General features: G+C 43.7%; 1 protein-coding gene across 1 annotated transcript in view; it reads left to right on the top strand.

The window, feature by feature from the left end:
* Nucleotides 1-381: 381 nt before the first annotated feature.
* LOC124620130 overlaps nt 382-24,941 on the top strand; it is a 52,796-nt gene continuing 28,236 nt past the window's right edge. The window contains exons 1-2 of the mRNA XM_047146801.1: nt 382-708; nt 6,829-7,424. Coding sequence (XP_047002757.1) covers nt 382-708; nt 6,829-7,424 — 923 coding nt within the window. The remainder of the gene's footprint in view (nt 709-6,828; nt 7,425-24,941) is intronic.

Raw genomic sequence — 24,941 nt, 5'->3', positions numbered from 1 at the left:
TCTTTGCCGACACTTTGAAACCATTAAGCTTCTCAGCCAACAACTGACTACACCGTTTCCACGACTTCGTGTCATGCAACTATCCACAACGAACAACCGCTGTTCCCCTGTGATTACTATCTACCCCTTTGTACTGCTCCGCTCACAGTGACACAGTGCGCACTACGCTCTGAAACGATGTGGTTCGCATGGTGGCGTACATGTGATGTGAACGTCGCGGGGTTTGGTTACATGCACACATTCACGTTCAGTCGTATCCACTTCCTAGGGCCACTTTTATATGCCCAAGTCTGTGCTATATCTTTTGGACCAGATACTAGTGATGCAAATGACACTGCCCGTACCTCTTCTGCCTACAGGAGGTCGTGGGTTCCGAGCATCATGAAGCCTACAGAGTCGATAGCCACAGCTGCAGAGCAGGCGACCAGCCTGGACTACCTGCTCTGGCTGATGCACTGGACAGGTGCGATGCGTCATCCCCGGGCCGGGCCGTGGTCCTGCCGCATCTCTAACCTACTCAGATTTCTCGCAGTGGCTGCAGTTTCTTATGCCAACGGCTGCGACGTGGTTTCAGTCTGCCGCGAAGGAATAAGTGATTTCGATCGTTTCACTATAACACTGAGTGTGTTTGAAACCGGGAATACGTGGGTATACCGTCGCTGCCATGTCGCATGGCGTGAGCGTAGCTTTCAGAAACTTGCTCGACAGGTAAGTTTTAGCACTAAAGGAGCTGTGCGTTCTGTATGTTGTATTTGGGCTAACATTACTGAAGCTAAATTCTGTGCTTGCGCGTGTCGCATCACGAACAGTTTTTCCTGGTGTGAAGTGCGGGCTCGCCAACGTTGGTGCGTAGACTGGGAATGATACTCTTTTAACCGTTCGAAATGCCTTTGTGGCCAATCGAATTCTTTTGTTGTGCACTTTATCCAGGCCAATACCTTGTGATATGGAAGACTCGTGTGGAATGGATCCATAGTGACAACTTAAAGGCACGAACTGCTTATATACACGGTGCGGAAATTGAAACCGGCCACCCTAAATATATTCAGAATGAATAAATACATGGAAAGGTGGTTTTCCCCATTTTATAGCGGATGATATGGCAAATGTCCCGACTTTCGGAAGTAATTTTTATCGTTTACAGTCGTCCGCCCCCGGTAGCTGAGTGTCGCCGGCACGGTAGCTCAGTGCGGTCGGTCGGAGAGGCGGTGGCCCTCTGTAATAAAAAAAAAAACTGAGTGAAGGAATCATCAATCAACTTGAACGGATGTCTTGTTGCGTCCGCCCAGACCAAACGCAACGAACAACAACGGAAAAAAGTGGTCAGTGCGACAGAATGTCAATCCTCAGAGTCCGGGTTCGATTCCCAGTTGGGTCGGGGATTTTCTCCGCTCAGGTACTGGGTGTTGTGTTGCCCTCATCATCATCATTTCATCCCCATCGACACACAAGTCGCCGAAGTGGCGTCAAATCGAAAGAATTGCACTCGGCGAATGGTCTACCCGACGGGAGGCGCTAGTCACACGACACACACACACACACACACACACACACACACACACACACACACACACACACTTCGTTTATAGTCGCCGAATTACGAAATCAACATTTTTTTTCTAATGGAACTATAGTTTCTCTGTGGCATTTGAAAGATGCTTCTAAGCGATCGTAAAAGACATAACTTGTATGATGAGCAGCTTCAAGATAACAGTGCCGCAAACCACTGTCCCATCGACATGAGAAGAGGTTCTGCAGCTACAAAGCGATGACTTTCAGAACTGGTTGCAGTTCTCCGGACGTTATTTGCGGAAAGCGTGATGTGATGCGACATAGCAATGTAGAATTTTGTTTAAGGAAGAAGCATCGTTTACAAACCACGAGCATGGCAATCTTCGCAATTCCCATCTGCATCGTGGGTCCAGCTTTTATTCATGGGAATATAAACACATATATCTGGGGGGATCCTAAGCGACACTGCTGCAGCAGTTATTGGAAGACGTCCAATCAATGTGGTACTAACATGACGGATTTCCTCTCATTCTGCACATGTAATGACAAACTTTCTTAAGAGAACAGTTGGAGATCACTGGAACGGTCGTTCAGGAAACGCAAAGTGGTCTGCACGTTTACCAAACCTAGTACATCTATACTTTCATCTGAGGCGAAAACTAAAACAATAGATGAAATAGCAAAAAGACCGATGATTCCCGAAGGCATGAAATGCCTAATATCACGAGCCTGTACTGCCATTAAGTACAGATGGTAGTGTGCGTGCAGTATTGTTTTCCAGGATCACTTTATGGGTTGTAGCAATGCACTTGATATGACATACATGATAAACACACGAACCACACCTGAGTTATATGTTTACTTACATTTGGTCTAATGCGATAAATATTTGTAGAACCTCTTCTACTGATCGTGATACATTGGTTTACGGCGTGTTATCTTGATACTATTTGGTCAAGTTCGATACGCGTTATTTCCGTGAAGTTCACTTAGAATCTCCTTTCATATGCCACGAAAGGAGTATTCAGTGTGTGCGGAAATTCCCTTTACAAACTGCTAGGTTTTTTAAGAGGAGTGGTACATAATAATTTAAATAGGAAAACTTATTCGGAAGCGTACTGTTTCCCTTCTACGACGGTTTCAATTTAGACATTTAACTCATCCACATATTACAATGAAATGAACACCCTTAGCTGCTTACAGGCGTTGACATACGTCAACGGGGACAGATGAAAAATATGCGCTCTGACCCGGACTTGAACCCGAGATCTCCCGCTTACATGGCAGAAGCTCTATCCACCTCAGCCACCGAAGACACTGAGAACCGTGCGACTGCGGGGATTTATCTCTGGCACGCTTCCCGCGAAATCCACATTCTCAACGTATTGTACCGCAACGACATTCGTAGTGCCCCCGCCCATTATACTCATTACTCGCGGCGCGTTGCCGATTCCCGTAAGAGTTCGGGCACTGTTTCTGCATTCGCACAGAAGAAGAAGATGGTCAAGTGGCCGGTGAGCCTAAACTATATATATATATATATATACTAAGATGTTCATGTCCGAAAGAACAGATACCATCTTAGTATATATCATCCTCATATGCATGAGGAATTGAATTAGGTGTGACACAGTAAAGGTAACAATTCGAAACGAAACATAACCAAACCTATTCATCACTGAAGGAGACTGGTACGTGAAAAACTATCGAAAACCGATTTTTTAATTTTTGCTTAAAAATTCTCTACACTTTTTTGACCGAGAAAAAGTTTACTTCCAGGATAATGGACCACAGAAAGTACCAAAATAAGAGAAATTTAAGCGTGGCTGAATGCACCACGACGTCCCCATGGTGAATTGCGCCCTCTGTTTATTGATTGGATAGCCACTGAATTGCTGTTTATTTATTTAATGGGATAATAATAATTATTAAAAGGTGGCAATTTTATTTAAGCACCGTTTTTCTCTCTTTCGATTGTTGCGAGTCAGCGATAGTGCAACGCCGCTCGCTTTGGAGAATACACATTTTATAAGAATTATTTGGTCCAGGAAATACTTTTGCGATCACGGTTGCGATTTAGACGGTATTCGCGTAATTGTACTGATTAAAAGTTATCGTTTCCGAAAGACGCAGGTTCGATTAAGGCTGTGTGCACTTTTGCGCGTATAATGAAAATATTCATAACACGTCGCGTAACAAAAAGAAACATGTGAATCACAACCGTGATCAAACGAAGAAAATATATGATAACATAAATGTTTTTCGCTGTTATTCAGGGCAGGCTCAGATTAGACCTTGCAATTTTTAATTATAGGAAATGACAAGACGTTACACTTAGGAGATATTTATTTTGAATAACTTGTATTTACCTTATCTCTCTCTCTCTCTCGTTTTTAGAGCCTTTATACCTTCACATCGATTAAGGAACTTTTCCTTCTCTACCGACCAGTACGAGAACAAAATTCAGACTCAACAAAATGTCTTACATCGAATTATTACACGCTTAACGCTTAAAAATCCTATATAGTTTCGTAGTACAAACAATGGTAATTTATTCCGTTCAATAGAAAGTCTTTGATACACTGAGCACAAAAACGAAAATAATAAAATTATAATTACATTTTTATCATCATGAATACTTCTTTAAATCATGAAAATAAGGTTTGACATCCTCGTAATATTAATTTTCATCGTTGTAGCACTACAATGGCACACAGTAAGCTCTATCAAAAATAAAGTTTGACACAAAAACTGAAAAAAAATGGAATGTGTAGGACATGGCCAGAAAAGGTTAGGTAGAAGATTGAGACTCTTGAACAGGAATTTGAAGGGAAAGAAGTTGGCTGATGATAAGTGCATTAGTGGACGTGGTCGGCTTGCTGACGAAGAAATAGGCAGGCTACAGTATTATTATGGACAAGTCATAAGACAAAATAAAAATGACCTTGAGGGAATGAAAAAGACAGTATGGGGAATCTTCTTTCATAAATCCTCCACAGATGACGACGCATGTCATGCACTCTGCCCACCTGACAGTGATTGATGGTGTGGCTACTACTCGGCTCTTACTCAAGGTGACAACCATAAACATTCTTTACCATTTGCTATAATGGAAATTATAAAACCTATATATAGGGATCTTAGTGACACAATCTTATTACAGAAATGTTTGCATGGTATGACTCAAAATTCAAATGAAAATTTCAACACCTGTATCTGGGAATGGATACCAAAAACTGTTCTAATAGGACTACATACTTTGAAAATAGGTGTTCTAGGTGCTCTTCTATGTTTCAGTGACGCTGCAGTGTCAAGGCTTAATGTTGTGGAACTCATGGGAGTGCCTAGCGGACTAAATATGCATAGAGCTCTAATAGACGTTGAGCGAAGGAGACTAATCGAAGCAGAAAAATGAGTGCTGGAAGACACCTAACACGCAACAATAAGAATAACAAGTGTGAAAAAGAGAAGGACGGAAGACAACACAGGAAACAAGATGAATATGGACCGGGAATGCATTAGTGTCGCGCTAGTTTGATAGAAAAGCAGGTTTAATCTTTAACTTGAATTCCCTGAAAGTTAAACTATTTCATGATCTGGTACATTGTGGCTAAAAACTATTCAAGAAAGGGAGCTGAAATTTTCTATACTTTCTTAAAACACGCTTAACTAAAAAGTCGACTACTCTTGTGATTTTGAAAATAAAATTCTTTTTTGATGAAAAACCCTGAATTAATTTCCATAATTTTTGATAAACATACTTTTCTTTTGTAACACATCTTATGACAGTACCATCTTTTCAACAGTCTGATTTAAAGATAGTAGTGTAGAGAACTTACAGGAAAAAATAAATCTTGTACTTTGTTCTTATTTTAAGTAATGTATACCAGTGATGTAGATAAATAATTAGCATGGTTTTTTGACTTGCAACAAAAAAGAGACAATGAAAAAAAGTGTGAGAGTTAAAGTTGTGGTTCTTACATAATAATGTTCCCAAAAGATGTCTTAGAAGATAGTAAGCATTATACGCGGTAAAAAATCTTATCCTTTGAGTTACACTGTTAAGAAAACTGAAATTTTTTTAAAGATTTCCTCTGGTATTCATGGACGAGTCCCCTTAAGCACATTCGTTTGTATTAAAACTTGAACATTACCTATTTACATTACTCCAAAGCGAAAAAGAACCCAACATGCAGTACGTATGGATGAGTACTGATGCATTACATCAGTGGCTCGACGTGGCAAACACCAACGTTGTAACAGACATTGTAGCTACGAAGCATATTCTGGCACACACTCTCCACCCCACTTGTTGTCTCTTCAGTTTCTATTGCAGCGGCTACAACTAGTGCCAGCAGATTTTTTTGTCTCTACAGGAGTGTTGTAAAAGAAACTTCAGTGACATCATGTGATCCTCTGACGTAGTACACGTCAACCTGTCTACCCTGCTGCACACCAGAACAAGCAACTCCGAGATTTCTCTCCTTACCTCAGCAGACTTTGACGAACTGAAACTGGCGCAGAACGGAAAGGGTACATTTCCGGTCATCGGATCCTAATCAAAATGTTATGTACTCATTCCCCTCTAAAGGTTCTAGAAATATGTAACGGGAATTTCCGAACACCCTCTATTGTTACATTAAAATAAAAGGAAAACAAAGCCAGTGTCGCAATTAGGTGACTATGAACGATAAAAATTACTTGCGAATTTAAGGAAATTCTCCATTTTATCCACGACAACTTGAAAAAATTCGCACTGCGATATATTTATTCATTCTGGATGTATTTAGAGTGCCGCGCGGGATTAGCCGAGCGGTCTAAGGCGCTGCAGTCATGGACTGTGCGGCTATCCCCGGCGGAGGTTCGAGTCCTCCCTCGGGCATGGGTGTGTGTGTTTGTCCTTAGGATAATTTAGGTTAAGTAGTGTGTAAGCTTAGGGACTGATGACCTTAGCACTTAAGACCCGTAAGATTCCACACACATTTGAACATTTTGAACGTAAAACGTAACACCCATCTTACTACCTGAACGATTCCAGATACCTAAAAGAGATTTTCTGCAATTGATGAACTGTCTCAATTCTGGTATCAACAGAGGTATTGAAACAAGTAAAGTATATATTGCTCACTTTTTCTCACTTATATCCAGATTTTCTTTTCTTGTTCTTTTTCCTTGAAATTGTAAGTGAATCTCTTTTTCATAGATTTTGAACATAATAACAAGACGCTTTCTCACTATCTGACTTCTTAGCGCTAAATCCATAGTGTTCCGTAATACAGTACGCAGCGCATATAAGAAACACTCTTTTGCCTGCAGGTGCGCGAGGACTTTGGAGAGTTCATGAGCCCTGACGACATCCCTGTCCTGCAAGCCCTCGCTGGTTCACTGCGGCGCTTCGTGACAGCCTACGTGCTGCTGGGCGCGTTCGACACGATGGTGTGGCTCACGTACCCTACGAGGGGCGAGGGCCTGCCACTGCTGATCATACTGCCCTTCCAGACGGACCGCTCCTTTGGCTGGTTCACTGGTTGGCTGATATGCGCCTACATCACAGCGGACTGCCTGACGGTCAACTTCATGGTCGACTCTTTCAATATCTGTCTTATGGAGCAGCTGCGAATGCAACTTATTATTCTAAGAAAACACATTGACGAATTGGGCGACAAAGGCGAGAGCACAAAACACTCGCTAGCACAAAAGAATTCCGAGAGGAGTCTGCCACCTGGGAATTATTTAGATAAATATTATGAGAGTTATAAGCTACAGAAGACCATTTACGAGCAACAACGTACGAAGGCTGCATTGGGGAAAGAAGGAATCAAAGGAAGGCAGCTATCACCTGAACTTACTGATGTTTGCGATATTCATAGTCGATTGCGCTGTATTATACTTCACCATCAAGCTATCATCAGGTAAGACCAGATGATGGTAATGGGTACAATGAGTATATTTGATATAGATTGTCGAGTTACATCATTGTGACCATGTTCTAGTAGTGTCACTATAGGGAAACCTGTTGCTCCGTGCCGGCCAGGGTGGCAGAGCGGCTGTAGGCGCTACAGTCTGGAACTGCGCGACCGCTACGGTCGCAGGTTCGAATCCTGCCTCGGGCATGGATGTGTGTGATGTCCTTAGGTTAGCTAGGTTTAAGTAATTCTAATTTCTAGGGGACTGATGACCTGAGAAGTTAAGTCCCATAGTGCTCAGAGCCATTTGAGCCATTTTTTGTTCCTCCGTTTATGATGGTTAGAAAATCTTGGCCGTGTTTAATCATTAGTACCGTTATCTTTAATATTCTCTACGTAAAAAAAAAAAAAAAAAAAAAAGAAATCCCCAATGGTAACCTCAGACCACATCATAGAGAAGCACTATCATTTGGAATTAGACAATTGACAGTTAATTGTCTGGAGCAATTAATGCTGTAGGTGTGTCACTGGAAAGAATAGGATGCATTTTTCTTGAATTATAAACTCCAAGAAATTAGTTAAATTTTAACCGAAAGCAAATATGAAAAAAAAATGCTCATCAAAGTTACGACAGTTTTAAAGCAGACCTACTAATTTAGTATGCCACATTGTTACTGCGTATGAGACAGAAAAATAAGAATAGTGAGAACAAGCCGATAGACATCCATAAAAAGGCGCAATTGATTTAGACTGCAGCAAACAAATATGATTGGTCTTTGCTCAAATGGCTCTGAGCACTATGGGACTTAACTACTGAGATCATCAGTCCCCTAGAACTTAAGAACTATTTAAACATAACCAACCTAAGGACATCACACACATCCATGCCCGAGGCAGGACTCGAACCCCCGACCGTAGCAGTCGCGCGATTCCGGACTGAAGCGCCCAGAACCGCTCGGCCAATACGATTGGTCTTTTCTGGGATGTAAAGAAGGTTGTCTTGTGACAGCCAGAGCGAGAGCACCAGCAGCAGCGAGTACTGTTTGTATAAAGCGTTTTTGTACTTATTTGCTGCGCTTAGCTTTTAAATAGTTTTTCTGGGAAAACCTAGCGTAGTTTTCGCGTCTCGTATTTAAGTGAGTGTTTCTTGATTATCAGAGTAGCTCATCAGAAGATTATCTTGGGAATTTGTCACCGTATAGAGTAGGGTAAACATAGTCATGTGTAGGGACTGTGGTTGTTGTGAGCGGACGCAAGGAGAATTGGCCACTCTTCGGGGGCAGGTGGAGGCTTTGTCTGTTAGGCTCATCGAGCTCGAGGCGCAGGCGTCGGCTCGTAGTGGCGTTGGGGCAACTGTGGTGAGACCTATGCCTACTTCGGTGGCCTTGGAATCACATGGAACCCCTGATGTCGCTGCGTCTTCCGGCAGTGAGCATCTTACCGGTCAGCCATCACTCCAGGGTGAATGGCGGACAGTGGTGGGCTCGCGCGTGCCTGGCCGAAAGGCAAAGGTGGGATCTGGCCGCGTGGCAGCTGCCTTACCCCTTTCCAACAGGTACGGGGTGCTTCCTAGTGGTGATGACATCGTTTCCGAGCCACCACAGGATGCCTCGCCTGTTGGGCCAGTGGCCGATTCTCCGGCAAGGTCCCGACAGTCACAGAGGGCGGGCCTATTAGTTATAGGGAGCTCCAACGTTAGGCGGGTTATGGAGCCCCTCAGGAAAATAGCGGGTAGGTCGGGGAAGAATGCCAGTGTGCACTCGGTGTGCTTGCCGGGGGGTCTCGTCCGTAATGTGGAGGAGGCCATTCCGGCAGCTATTGAACGCACTGGGTGTGACCGGCTGCAGATAGTAGCACATGTCGGAACGAATGACGCCTGCCGCTTGGGTTCTGAGGCCATCCTTGGTTCCTTCCGGCGGCTGGCTGATTTGGTGAAGACAACCAGCATCGCACGCGGAGTGCAAGCTGAGCTTAATATCTGCAGCATAGTGCCCAGAGTCGATCGCGGTCCTCTGGTTTGGAGCCGTGTGGAGGGTCTAAACCAGAGGCTCAGACGACTCTGCGACTATAATGGTTGCAAATTCATCGACCTCCGTTATTGGGTGGAGAACTGTAGGGCCCCCCCTAGACAGGTCAGGCGTGCACTACACACCGGAAGCAGCTACTAGGGTAGCAGAGTACGTGTGGCGTGCACACGGGGGTTTTTTAGGTTAGAGGGACCCCCCCTTGGGCGAAACGATAAAATACCTGACGGCTTACCAGAGAGGACATTATCATCGTTGATAAAGAACGTCCGTCCTCAGAGACCAAAAACAGGAAAAGTTAACGTAATATTGGTAAACTGCAGGAGTATCCAGGGCAAGGTTCCTGAATTAGTATCTCTTATTGAAGGAAATAGTGCGCATATAGTATTAGGAACGGAAAGATGGTTAAAACCGGAAGTGAACAGTAACGAAATCCTAGACACAGAATGGAATATATACCGCAAGGATAGGATAAACGCCAATGGTGGAGGAGTATTTATAGCAGTAAAGAATTCAATAATATCCAGTGAAGTTATTAGCGAATGCGAATGTGAAATAATCTGGGTTAAGTTAAGTATCAAAGGTGGGTCAGATATGATAGTCGGATGCTTCTATAGACCACCTGCATCAGCAACCGTAGTAGTTGAGCGCCTCAGAGAGAACCTGCAGAACGTCGTGAAGAAGTTTCGTGATCATACTATTGTAATAGGGGGAGACTTCAATCTACCAGGTATAGAATGGGATAGTCACACAATCAGAACTGGAGCCAGGGACAGAGACTCTTGTGACATTATCCTGACTGCCTTGTCCGAGAATTACTTCGAGCAGATAGTTAGAGAACCAACTCGTGAAGCTAACGTTTTAGACCTCATAGCAACAAATAGACCGGAACTTTTCGACTCCGTGAATGTAGAAGAGGGTATCAGTGATCATAAGTCAGTGGTTGCATCAATGACTACAAGTGTAATAAGAAATGCCAAGAAAGGAAGGAAAATATATTTGCTTAACAAGAGTGATAGGGCACAAATCGCAGAATATCTGAGTGACCACCATCAAACGTTCATTTCTGAGGAAGAGGATGTGGAACAAAAATGGAAAAAATTCAGAAACATCGTCCAGTACGCCTTAGATAAGTTCGTACCGACTAAGGTCCAAAGCGAGGGGAAAGATCCACCGTGGTATAACAATCATGTACGAAAGGTACTACGGAAACAAAGAAAGCTTCATCATAGGTTTAAGAGTAGTCGAATCATAGCTGATAAGGAAAAGCTGAACGAAGCGAAAAAGAGCGTAAAGAGAGCAATGAGAGAAGCATTCAACGAATTCGAACATAAAACATTGGCAAACAATCTAAACAAGAACCCTAAAAAGTTTTGGTCATAAGTAAAATCGGTAAGCGGATCTAAATCCCCTATTCAGTCACTCGTTGACCACGGTGGCACCGAAACAGAGGACGACCGAAGAAAGGCAGAAATACTGAATTCAGTGTTCCGAAACTGTTTCACTGCGGAAAATCGTTACACGGTCCCTGACTTCAGCCGTCGCACGGACGCCAAAATGGAAAATATTGAAATAAACGATATCGGAATTGAAAAACAACTGCTATCACTTAGTAGCGGAAAAGCATCCGGACCAGACGAGATACCCTTAAGATTCTACAGTGATTATGCTAAAGAACTTGCCCCCTTTCTATCAGCAATTTATCGTAGATCGCTGGAACAACGTAAAGTACCTAGCGACTGGAAGAAAGCGCAGGTCGTTCCCATTTTCAAGAAGGGTCATAAATCAGATGCGAATAATTATAGGCCTATTTCGCTTACGTCAATCTGTTGTAGAATAATGGAACATGTTTTGTGTTCTCGTATTATGACGTTCTTAGATAATACAAATCTCCTTCATCATAACCAACATGGATTCCGCAAACAGAGATCATGTGAAACTCAGCTCGCCCTATTTGCCCAAGAAATTCACAGTGCCGTAGACACTGGCGAGCAGATTGATGCCGTACTCCTGGACTTCAGGAAGGCATTTGATACGGTTCCGCACTTACGTTTAGTGAAAAAAATACGAGCTTACGGAATATCGGACCAGGTTTGTGATTGGATTCAGGATTTCCTAGAAGAAAGAACACAACATGTCATTCTTAACGGTTCAAAATCTGCAGATGTAGAGGTAATTTCGGGAGTACCGCAGGGAAGCGTGAAAGGACCTTTATTGTTTACAATATACATAAATGACTTAGTTGACAACATCGGTAGCTCCGTGAGGCTATTTGCAGATGACACGGTTGTCTACAAGAAAGTAGCAACATCAGAAGACTCGTACGTACTCCAGGAGGACCTGCAGAGGATTAATGCATGGTGCGACAGCTGGCAGCTTTCCCTAAACGTAGATAAATGTAATATAATGCGCATACATAGGGGCAGAAATCCATTCCAGTACGATTATGCCATAGGTGGTAAATCATTGGAAGCGGTAACGACCGTAAAATACTTAGGAGTTACTATCCAGAGCGATCTGAAGTGGAATGATCACATAAAACAAATAGTGGGAAAAGCAGGCGCCAGGTTGAGATTCATAGGAAGAATTCTAAGAAAATGTGACTCATCGACGAAAGAAGTAGCTTACAAAACGCTTGTTCGTCCGATTCTTGAGTATTGCTCATCAGTATGGGACCCTTACCAGGTTGGATTAATAGAAGAGATAGACATGATCCAGCGAAAAGCAGCGCGATTTGTCATGGGGACATTTAGTCAGCGCGAGAGCGTTACGGAGATGCTGAACAAGCTCCAATGGCGGACACTTCAAGAAAGGCGTTACGCAATACGGAGAGGTTTATTATCGAAATTACGAGAGAGCACATTCCGGGAAGAGATGGGCAACATATTACTACCGCCCACATATATCTCGCGTAATGATCACAACGAAAAGATCCGAGAAATTAGAGCAAATACGGAGACTTACAAGCAGTCGTTCTTCCCACTCACAATTCGTGAATGGAACAGGGAAGGGGGGATCAGATAGTGGTACAATAAGTACCCTCCGCCACACACCGTAAGGTGGCTCGCGGAGTATAGATGTAGATGTAGATGTATCGCTTATTTATCAGCTTTCGCGGGATATATAGCAACAACTGCGGAACAGAACCCAATTGTTCTGAACCAGCTTTACTTGAAGGTACCATCACATTCATCTCATTTGAGACCAACTGACTTTCATCTAGTGCGACACCTAAAGAAATTTGTATCTCCAAAAAATTGAAGCAAGTGAAGAGACACTCATAATTGTAAATGGGTATTTGGCAGACCACTCTGAACCGCACCATATGTGACTGGACCAGGGAGAAACTGTAGCATGTGATAAGTACCCTCTGCTACACATTTAACAGTGGTTATCACAGTATGAACGTAGATGCAGATGTAGTGTGTAGTTCATGGTGTATCTCTCGTAATGTATACTAGTTGAGGAAGAGGAGAGGCAGAGTCTCGATATGTACCAGTACTTGAGCCACTATCGTAAAGGAAACTGTTTATGTTAGCTGCAAAAAGGTACGATAACTGACTCCAAGGGTACCGTATGCTGTCCACGTCCATGCTAATGACAATCCGTGAACAACGAAGCCTTAAACTCGGTCAAAAGTGTCGGAACTGTTCTTAGTACACATTTTCGGATTCTTCAGACAGGTGAACTCAGTCTAAAAATTATATTGTGACCATTGCTGGAAAAAACCGAGGCGCTGGAGATACCGGGAGAATTATCGTCTGAAATATATTATTCGATTCCATATGACCGTCAAATCGCGTTCACCTGTAGCGAGCTAGTGCGTCTTGTATTGAAACACAGAGTTTTAACACCCAGAACATAATTTGAAGCATTTGTATAGACACTAGCAGGTTGTCATAAAAACGCGTCTTGACAGTGTAGAATAAGGGAGAAATATATTAAGATGTGCCTGTCACTTTTCATTGTTTCTTCATGAGTTACAAGGTAAAGGAATTCATAATTCATGCCTGTTTACATTACTACATTACAAAACATTTTCCTACGAGTTCATCCTGTTTCATCTTTATATTTATAATTTTCTATAAATACTACACCTGGCTTCGAAACTAAAAATTAAAGCACACAAATTCCTGTCCAACGGGTGAGTGTGTTACTGAGGAGCTTGCTTTCCGGTTGTGGGGGCTCTGTATGAACATCGCAAGGGTACTCTGATCTGCTGAGGTATCCATGAGACTTACCACCAACTCATAGATTTTTGGCACTGAAATCTCCAGGTTCTGCTAGCATGTACCTCACTGGTTTCGAAGCGAAAGTTTTGCTTCTTACTCACTTATATGCTTTTTATATCACAAAAAAACTGCGTTGGATGAACATGAACTCCTACATGTCACTCTGTGACTCATCTATGGAAAGCAGTGCTTCATTTTAATTATTGGTGACCATAAAATTCAGAGAAATACTGACCGCCATTGCATATACAGGGTGTTTCAAAAATGACCGGTATATTTGAAATGGCAATAAAAACTAAACGAGCAGCGATAGAAATACACCGTTTGTTGCAATATGCTTGGGACAACAGTACATTTTCAGGCGGACAAACTTTCGAAATTACAGTAGTTACAATTTTCAACAACAGATGGCGCTGCAAGTGATGTGAAAGATATAGAAGACAACGCAGTCTGTGGGTGCGCCATTCTGTACGTCGTCTTTCTGCTGCAAGCGTGTGCTGTTCACAACGTGCAAGTGTGCTGTAGACAACATGGTTTATTCCTTAGAACAGAGGATTTTTCTGGTGTTGGAATTCCACCGCCTAGAACACAGTGTTGTTGCAACAAGACGAAGTTTTCAACGGAGGTTTAATGTAACCAAAGGACCGAAAAGCGATACAATAAAGGATCTGTTTGAAAAATTTCAACGGACTGGGAACGTGACGGATGAACGTGCTGGAAAGGTAGGGCGACCGCGTACGGCAACCACAGAGGGCAACGCGCAGCTAGTGCAGCAGGTGATCCAACAGCGGCCTTGGGTTTCCGTTCACCGTGTTGCAGCTGCGGTCCAAATGACGCCAACGTCCACGTATCGTCTCATGCGCCAGAGTTTACACCCCTATCCATACAAAATTCAAACGCGGCAACCCCTCAGCGCCGCTACCATTGCTGCACGAGAGACATTCGCTAACGATATAGTGCACAGGATTGATGACGGCGATATGCATGTGGGCAGCATTTGGTTTACTGACGAAGCTTATTTTTACCTGGACGGCTTCGTCAGAAACAGAACTGGCGCATATGGGGAACTGAAAAGCCCCATGTTGCAGTCCCATCGTCCCTGCATCCTCAAAAAGTACTGGTCTGGGCCGCCATTTCTTCCAAAGGAATCATTGGCCCATTTTTCAGATCCGAAACGATTACTGCATCACGCTATCTGGACATTCTTCGTGAATTTGTGGCGGTACAAACTGCCTTAGACGACACTGCAAACACCTCGTGGTTTATGCAAGATGGTGCCCGGCCACATCGCACGGCCGACGTCTTTAATTTCCTGAATGAATATTTCGATGATCGTGTGATTGCTTTGGGCTATCCGAAACATACAGGAGGCGGCGTGGATTGGCCTCCCTATTCGCCAGACATGAACCCCTGTGACTTCTTTCTGTGGGGACACGTGAAAGACCAGGTGTACCGCCAGAATCCAGAAACAATTGAACAGCTGAAGCAGTACATCTCATCTGCATGTGAAACCATTCCGCCAGACACGTTGTCAAAGGTTTCGGGTAATTTCATTCAGAGACTACGCCATATTATTGCTACGCATGGTGGATATGTGGAAAATATCGTACTATAGAGTTTCCCAGACCGCAGCGCCATCTGTTGTTGAAAATTGTAACTACTGTAATTTCGAAAGTTTGTCTGCCTGAAAATGTACTGTTGTCCCAAGCATATTGCAACAAACGGAGTATTTCTATCGCTGCCCGTTTAGTTTTTATTGCCGTTTCAAATATACCGGTCATTTTTGAAACACCCTGTATATATATATATATATATATATATATATATATATATATATATATCCACCCAGTTCCAGATGGGAACTGGATAGAGACAGTTTCGGGACTGAGAGAAATAGAAAATGAAGGCTTAATTTTTCCCATTTGTCTGCAGTGCTACCCAACAATACAGCTGCCAGGCTGCGGTCACAACGATATGCTCGAACACTATGGTGACAGGACCACTGAGATTGGTCCGCCAACGTAAATATCATACTTGGCCCGACACGAAGGCATATTAATATGAGACGCAGTGATTACAGGATAATGAAAGCCAGTGAAATTTTTTGAGTGTTAGCAGTTTAGTCACTAGCAGGCTACGTCGAGAAGTCTTTGTAGACGGATCAGTAACTATCGTTGCCAATACTGTGCACAACGTTATTCGAAGCGGTGTGGCAATGACGATAAACGGTAGTCGTTCAATGCCGTGGCTACATAAATGAGGTGTCTTTGTGTGTGACCTCGCTCTACATACTGATTCCATACACGTGTGATTGCTATAGGTCATGTCTAAATTTAGTGGCATGAGAAACATGTATTTTGGATACAGAGCTTATACACATAGTGTATCGTTAAGAAGGCATACTGGCACTCAGCGGTGTGTTGCACTTGATTTCACATTTATTTACTTGTTACGCAGAGCATGTTCACAGTTTACCTTGTTACATGGAACTTGTGAACAGTGTTGTGACATTACCTCCAAGTAGGTCTACGTCAACATGCAGTGGGGACGGAGGCTAGCCAGTGACATAATTATGCAGCTGGATGCTTTATTAGTGCTAGCGTAGCACCGTTATACGGTTATCGGTGGACTGGATTGCTACAAGCCACAACCTTATCGAGCGGCGTCATAAATTAGGCGAAACTAGTTCTGACGATTCCAGGCTTTGAACTGGATCCATCATGGAGAGTCCATCGACAGCCGTAACCTGGCACTATAGCCCGTCTCCGAGGGGCTGGTGTTCAACTCAGGGCAAGTGCATGTTTCTTCCAGCTGACTTAGGCGACGAGAAATCTACGCACGGCCAGCTGTGAAGCCTCCTTGTGGCTTCAGGAAGGTTGCCGTCGCTGTCAGCCGCTGTTAGGTGTAGCATTTCGCAACCGCAGGGTACATCATTCGCTATCCACTAGCTATGGTCGACTCCTTTGTCGAGGCCCTCAATCTCCTATATAAGAAGTAATTATACACTCCTGGAAATGGAAAAAAGAACACATTGACACCGGTGTCTCAGACCCACCATACTTGATCCGGACACTGCGAGAGGGCTGTACAAGCAATGATCACACGCACGGCACAGCGGACACACCAGGAACCGCGGTGTTCGCCGTCGAATGGCGCTAGCTGCGCAGCATTTGTGCACCGCCGCCGTCAGTGTCAGCCAGTTTGCCGTGGCATACGGAGCTCCATAGCAGTCTTTAACACTGGTAGCATGCCGCGACAGCGTGGACGTGAACCGTATGTGCAGTTGACGGACTTTGAGCGAGGGCGTATAGTGGGCATGCGGGAGGCCGAGTGGACGTACCGCCGAATTGCTCAACACGTGGGGCGTGAGGTCTCCACAGTACATCGATGTTGTCGCCAGTGGTCGGCGGAAGGTGCACGTGCCCGTCAACCTGGGACCCCCATTGAGCATGTTTGGGACTGGATGAAGCGTCGTCTCACGCGGTCTGCACGTCCAGCACGAACGCTGGTCCAACTGAGGCGCCAGGTGGAAATGGCATGGCAAGCCGTTCCACAGGACTACATCCAGCATCTCTACGATCGTCTCCATGGGAGAATAGCAGCCTGCATTGCTGCGAAAGGTGGATATACACTGTACTAGTGCCGACATTGTGCATGCTCTGTTGCCTGTGTCTATGTGCCTGTGGTTCTGTCAGTGTGATCATGTGATGTATCTGACCCCAGGAATGTGTCAATAAAGTTTCCCCTTCCTGGGACAATGAATTCACGGTGTTCTTATTTCAATTTCCAGGAGTGTAATTGAGTAAGCATTCTTGACTTGTCGCAGCAGTATTCGACATCGCATGCCAAAGCTTCCTTCGCGTGTCATTCTGGAGACAGAAGTGTCCATTCTACAACACATTATCCTGTCTACGCACTCTGTAGCATAAATGTCAAGGTCCAGCATTTACGATCAACATCGTGAAACATCACATTAGCTTGGGTGAATTAAAGCGAATTGTTCTGAACGTTATTGGAGTGGGCACGCAGTGTGTAATCGCCTAAATAGGACTCCTATATATTACAGCAAATAACAAACGGAACGCCTATGGATGGTGCTCCGATATAGGAATTAGGTATGTTCGGTCACATGAAAATGACTATAGTGTTATTGTTAGGTCCTTTGCAAATGAATTTTTCCTTTTAGTGTGGACACAGGCTTTGCACTGAACGAAACAGGGGTTGAGAGAGTAATCACTGCAGAGCCAGTTGAGACCTTATTAAATGAGAAAGTGGAAATGCTGGCTAAAAATACAGATGCACAAGCAGGTTTCGGAAGCATTGAGAGAGAGTAGAAGGGTTCAGTCGTTTTCCCGTGCGTCGATACTTATCGAAGACAATATTTTATTTTTTGAGTCGTCAGTCTTCTGACTGGTTTGATGCGGCCCGCCACGAATTCTTCTTCTGTATCAACCTCTTCATCTCAGTGTAGCACTTGCAACCTACGTCCTTAATTATTTGCTGGATATACTCCAGTCTTTGTCTTCCTCTAAAGCCTTTGCCCTCTACAGCTTCGTCTAGCACCATGTAAATAATTCCCTGAAATCTTAAAAGATGTTTTATCATTCTGTCCCTTCTCCTTGTCAGTGTTTTCCACATATTCCTTTCCTCTCCGATTCTGCGCAGAACCTCCTCATTCCTTACCTTATTAGTCCGCCTAATTTTTAACGTTCGTCTGTAGTACCACATCTCAAATGCTTCGATTCTCTTCTGTTCCGGTTTTCCCACAGTTCATGTTTCACTATCATAAAATGCTGTACTCCAGACGTACATTCTCAGTAATTTCTTCCTCAAATTAAGGCATGTGTTCCTCGCTACGTCCGTCACTGGTTATTTTGCTGCCTAGATAGGAGAATTCCTTAAATTCATATACTTTGTGACCATCAATCCTGATGTTAAGTTCCTCGCTGTTCTCATTTCTGCTACTTGTCATTACTTTCGTCTTTCTTCGATTTTTTCTCAATCCATGTTCTGTTCTCATCAGATTATTCATTCCATTCGGCAGATATTGTAATTCTTCTTCACTTTCACTCAGAATAGCAACGCCATCTGGGAATCGTATCATTAATATCCTTTCACCTTGAATTTTTATTCCACTTCTGAACGCATCTTGTATTTCCATCATTGCTTCTTTGATGTACAGATTGAACAGTAGGAGGGACAGACTACATCCCTGCCTTACACCCTTTCTAATCGAGCACTTCGTTCTTGGTCGTCCACTTTTATTATCCTCTCTTCGCTCTTTATACTTACTGTATATTATCCGCCTCTCCCTACAGTTTACCCATATTTTTCTCAGAATTTAGGACATATTACACCATTTTACATCGTCGAACGCTTTCCCCAGGTCGACAAATCCTATGGACATGTCTTGATTTTTCTGTACTCTGGCTTTCATTATAAACCAAAGCGTCAGAATTGCTTCTCTGTTGCCTTTACCTTTTCTAAAGCCAAACTGATCGTCATTTAGACATCCTCAATTTTCTTTTATAATCCTCTGTTTATTATCCTTGCAAAGACCTTGGATGTATGAGCTATTAATCTGACTGTACTATAATCGTCGCATCTGTCAGCTACTGAAATCTTTCGAAATGAGCGGATGATGTTCTTCCAAATGTCTGATGGTACATTCCCAAACTCACACCTGCTATACATCACTTCCGCCACTGATTTTACAGATTCCGATGGAATATTGGCTATCCCTTACGGCGTGTTTGATCCCAAGTCCTCCAAAGCCCCCTTAAATTCTGATTCTAATACTGGATCCCCTATCTGCTCTAAATCGAATCCTACTTCTTCTTCTATCACATCAAACAAATTTTCCCTCTCGTAGATGCCTTCCATATACTCTTTCTACCTATGCGCACTCTACTCTGCGTTTAACAGTGGTATTCCCGTTGTGCTCGTAATGTTACCACTCTTGCTTTTAATGTCACCGAAGGCTGTTTTGACTTTATTGTATGCTGAGTCAGTCCTTCCAACAATCATTTCTTTTTCGATTGCTTCACATTTTTCATGCACCCATTTCGTCTTATCTTCCCTGTACTTCCTATGTATTTCACTCCTCAGCGATTTGTGTTTCTGCATTCCTGCATTTCCCAAACCCATATTGTACTTCCTTCTTTCGTCGATCAACTGAAGTATTTCTTCTGTTACCCATGGTTTTTTCGCAGTTACCTTCTTTGTACGTACGTATTTCTTTCCAACTTCTGTGACTGCTCTTTTTAAAGATATCCGTTCCTCTTCAAGTGTACTGCCTATTGAGCTATTCCTTATTGCTGTGTCTATAGCCTCAGAGAACTTCAAGCCCATCTCGCCATTCCTTATCACTGCCGTATCACACTTCCTTGCATATTGATTCTTCCTGACTAATCTCTTGAATTTTAGCCAACTCTTCATCAGTACTGAATTGTGATCTGAGTCCATATCTGCTCCTGGGTACGCTCTTACAATTCAGTGACTGATTTCGGAGTCTCTGTCTGACCATGATGTAATCTAACGGAAATCTTCCCATATCACCTAGACTTCTCAATGTATACCGCCTCCTTCTGTGATTCTTGAACAGAGTATTCGCTATTACTACCACTACTACTACGTGATCAGGCCCAGTGGACCGCACGCATCTACAAGTTTCCTCCTCCATTGTAATCTGTCCATTGCTGCTATCCGCCATCGGTTCACATCTATTGACATTTGGTTTAAATCTTCATGGAGTCTACCCCTCCAGCGCTTCTTGGGTCTCCCTGGCGGTCTCTTTCCTGTAGGTGTGAAATCCAGGAGCTTCCGCGGCCATCTGTGATCCTCCATCCATCCACATGGCCGGCCCACCGCCTTCGTTTGGCTTTGACAGTTCCTGCTATGTTGGGCTGCTGGTATAGTTCCTCAAGCTCTTGGTTGTATCTGATCCTCCGTTTCCCTGTATCTGTATCCAGAACCGGACCGAAGAACTTCCGAAGCACTTTTCTCTCAAAAACAAGGAGCTTATGGAAGTCCTGTTTCCGGATACGCCATGTCTCACAGCCATATAGAACAACAGGCTGTATCAGGGTTTTGTACAGTGGAATCTTGAACTGTCTGGAGAGATATCTGGACCGAAGCAGTTGTGCTAGGCTGTGGTAAGATCGGTTTCCTGCTTGTATTCTGGCATTGATCTCTGCTTCACAAGACGAGTTCTCAGTGAAAAGTGCCCCTAGGTATTTGAATTCTTGCACTCTCTTGTAAGACTGGTCCCCAACCTGCAGTAATTGTAGATGATCAGCAGTCTGACAATGACTACACGTCATAACGAGGTACTCTGTCTTGTCTTCGTTTATGTTTAGCCCAAATTTGCTGGCAGCCTCCTTCGGTCATTTGCTCCAGCTCCTCTTCCGACCTAGAGAGTAAACAGATGTAGTCTGCATAGGATAAGTATGCCAATCTCTTTCCTTCGATTTCAATCCCTTTGTTCTCTTGGAAGTTCTCGCGTACGATCTTCTCGAGGGCAAAGTTGAACAGGATAGGGGACAGCCCATCTCCTTGCCTGAGTCCTGTCACAATTTCAAACTCCTCAGTTACGCGATTTCCCATCTTCACCTTTGCACGTGTTTCTTTCAGACAGATCTTCATCAGATTGATAAGTTTCTCTGCTATGTCAAACTCCCTTAAACAGTTGAGCAGGCTCTTGTGATGTATGCAATCAAAGGCCTTCTTAAAATCAACAAATAAAGTATGCAAATATTTACCATATTCATCCAGTATCTTAGTGAGCTGCTGGAGACTGAAGATGTGACCTACTGTTGACCATCCTGGCCGGAAACCTCCCTGGTACTCCCCAATCACCGATTCTGCCACATGCTGAATCCTATGTATGAGGCAACTGGACAGGATCTTATAGCAGACGTTAATCAGGGCGGTTCCTCGATAGTTGTCACATTTAAGTTTGTCGCCCTTCTTATGTATTGGACAGATCAGAGCTGTTTTCCATTCTCCTGGTAGTTCGTCTTTGGTCCATATTGCCTGTATCAGTCGGTGTATTTTTTCTGCAAGTTCCTCTCCTCCTGCCACGATCATTTCAGCCTGTATTCCATCTTCACCTGGACTCTTATTCTGTTTAAGGTGTCTGATTCTGGTCTTTATCTCATCCAGGGTAGGTGGGGGATAGTCTGCGTCGGCTGTAATTGGGTACTGAAAATCAAACTGCAGTTCGGGTTCATCACAATTTAGCAACTGTCGAAAGTACTCTTTCCATCTCTCAGCTATGTCCCTATCGTTCGTCAGGATCTTATCATGGGAATCTTTGACAAATTTCTGCTTGGCCTGGTGGCCTTTGCAGAGGTACTTCACCTTCCGAAACATTTCTCTATTCTTTTGTCCTCTGAAGTCTGTTTCTGCTTCAATGATGATATCCCTTATGTATTTCCTCTTTGCTCTTCTCAGGATTGCTTGTGTAGTCTTTCGGACCTCCTCAAATTGTGCTTTGCCCTGTGCCAGATTTGTCCCCTTCAACCACTTGTTCCTGGCTTCCTTTCTCCTTTCCAGTGCATCTGCACATTCTTTTCCAAACCAGATCTTCTTGCCCACTGGGTTTCCCATGAGTGTTTCCTTTGCTGTATCCTTAACTGAGCTCTGGATGTATCCCCACGTTAGTTCAAGGTCCTGATTCGCGACTATTTCACCGAGTGCTTCAAAGCGGTTACTAAGTTGCAACTGGTATCCGGTCTTCGTTAGTTTCTCCACATGGTACCTTTCCACTCTGTTTAACTTAGGCCCCGTTCTTCCTTTACAGTGTATGTTTAAAAGGCCTCTGACCAGGAAATGATCACTCCCACCTTCGGCACCCCGCGCCGCCTTAACGTCTAACACCCATCTCTTGGCTCTGAGGTCAATGGCTACATGGTCTATTTGATTTACAGTTCTCCCATCTGGTGACACCCGGGTTCCTTTATGTATGTTTTTCCTCTGGGAGTTTGTGCTGGAGATGAACAGCCCTAATGATGTAGCGAAGCTGATGAACCTAACCCCATTGTCATTGCTTAGGTTGTGTAGACTGTGGCTTCCTGTTGTGTCTTGGAATATTTGTTCTATCCCAACCATGGCATTCATATCACCAAGGAGGATTCTCAGGTGTCCATTTGGTATAGCGTCCATCACTGCCTCTAGCTGTGCATAGAACTCGTCTTTCACTTCACTTTCGCTCTCCTCCTTGGGAGCATGACAGTTCACAAAAGTCGCCTTAATATGCTTTACGTCCGGTGTTAGAACAGATATTCTTGGGTTGACTGAAACGAATTCTGAAACATTTGTGGCCAAAGTCTTACTGGCCCAGAGACCAGTGCCTAACAGATGACCTCGTTCTCAGGCTCCCTACAGAGTAGTACAGTTTTCAACATCAATGCTGCCAGCATCGTCCCACCGGATTTCTTGCAGTGCAACTAGGTCTAGTTCACACCTCTGAATTTCTTTGACCACACTGATTGCAGCTCTTGTCTTGTACAGACTCCTTACATTCCACGTTCCAAATCGTATACCGTTTCAAATCAAACGTTCAAATGTGTGTGAAATCTTATGGGAATTAACTGCTAAGGTCATCAGTCCCTAAGCTTACACACCACTTAACCTAAATTATCCCAAGGACAAACACACATACCCATGCCCGAGGGAGGACTCGAACCTCCGCTGGTACCTATACCGTTTCTTTGCCATTGACGTCGTCTATTTTTGTCAGTAATGTTCCGAGGCTTACTTGTAGTCTTGAAAGCATGTTTAATTTTTTAAGAAGAGAGGGTGCTGGGCTCCCGTCAAACCTGCGGTGTTACCCTCACAGCTTACAGGACTGCTCGCTTTTCTCAAGGGGTGGGTTCCCCTAATTAGTTGGGTTAGAAGTAGGAATAAGAAAATCTGAAAGACACCGTCGGGCCTCGAAACCTAATACCGTTGGGGTCGAACAGCAAGGGAGGCCGACGGGGAAAGAAGGAGCCTGACACAAGTAAGTGGAAGAAATGTCAGACGCAGACTTCTAGCTGAAGTCGCGTGGGGGGAGTATTCGCTATTACTAGCTGAAATTTATTACTGAATTAAATTAGTCTTTTTCCTCTCTCGTTCCTTGTCCCAAGCCCACATTTTCCTGCAACCTTTACTTCGACTCCTTCCTCTACAACTGCATTCCAATCTCCCATGGCTATTACATTTTCATCTCCCTTTATGTACTGTATTACTCTTTCAATATCTCCGTATACTTTCTCTAGCTCTTCATCATCAGCATGTGAGGTCGGCATGTATCACTGAAGTATCGTTGTCGGTGCTGGTTTGCTGTCCATTCTGACGAGAACAACTCTATCACTGAACTGTTCACTGTAACACACTATGTGACCTACCTTTCTATTTATAATGTATAGTACTCGCGTTATACCATTTTCTGATGCATCGATATTGCCCTATACTCATCTAACCCCATTTCACTTCACTGACTCCTACTATATCTAGATTGAGCCTTTGCATTTCCCTTTTTAGACGTTCTAGCTTCCCTACCACATTCTAGGTTAAGATATTCCATGTCCCGACTCTTAGAACGGTAACCTTTCGTTGATTACCCAGTCTTTTCCCCATGATTATCTCCCCCTTGGCAGTCCCCTCCCCTATATCTATGCCAGAATCTTCTGCCAGTGGAGAGATAATCATGACACTTCTTCAATTACAGACCACATGTCATGTGGATACACATCATGTGTCTTTATTATAGTGGGTGACTTCTTATGCCGGCAGTCTTCGGCCGCCGATGCTGATTATTAATTAGAATTTTAGTGGGGGTTTGTTTCTAACCCGGGACCGAGGAAGTTTTTGAATATTAATCAAAGACGCTACCCCTAGACCATGAGTGCACGCATAATACGGTATCACCAATAGCCTAATCTCTAGTTTTCGGATTAGGTGTAGAGAACATGTTATCATTGGTATTGAACCTGTTAACAGCGAGATGTTGGTCAGAGAATTAGCTTTTATATATGGCCAAATATTAGTGAATTAAATACCTTCCATATTCTTGTTGCTGCACTAACAGTCCTAGATACCCCCACTTTAATTTACCCCAATGTCTTTTTGGGCATTGCAGCTACTGATGCAAGTGCCTTTCCACCCTTCACAAATGCTTTTTCGTAGGATTACCTTTATCTGAGTTGTACATATTGATCTGTGGTCGGCTCGTGCTGGTACCGTTTTTCTTTTCTGGCATTTCGTCACCATCGAGTGGCGTC

Source organism: Schistocerca americana, chromosome 6 (assembly GCF_021461395.2).
Source record: "Schistocerca americana isolate TAMUIC-IGC-003095 chromosome 6, iqSchAmer2.1, whole genome shotgun sequence".
NCBI classification, from domain to species: domain Eukaryota; kingdom Metazoa; phylum Arthropoda; class Insecta; order Orthoptera; family Acrididae; genus Schistocerca; species Schistocerca americana.
The sequence above is the reverse complement of the archived record's forward strand: the minus strand, read 5'-3'. Positions and strand labels throughout refer to the sequence as shown.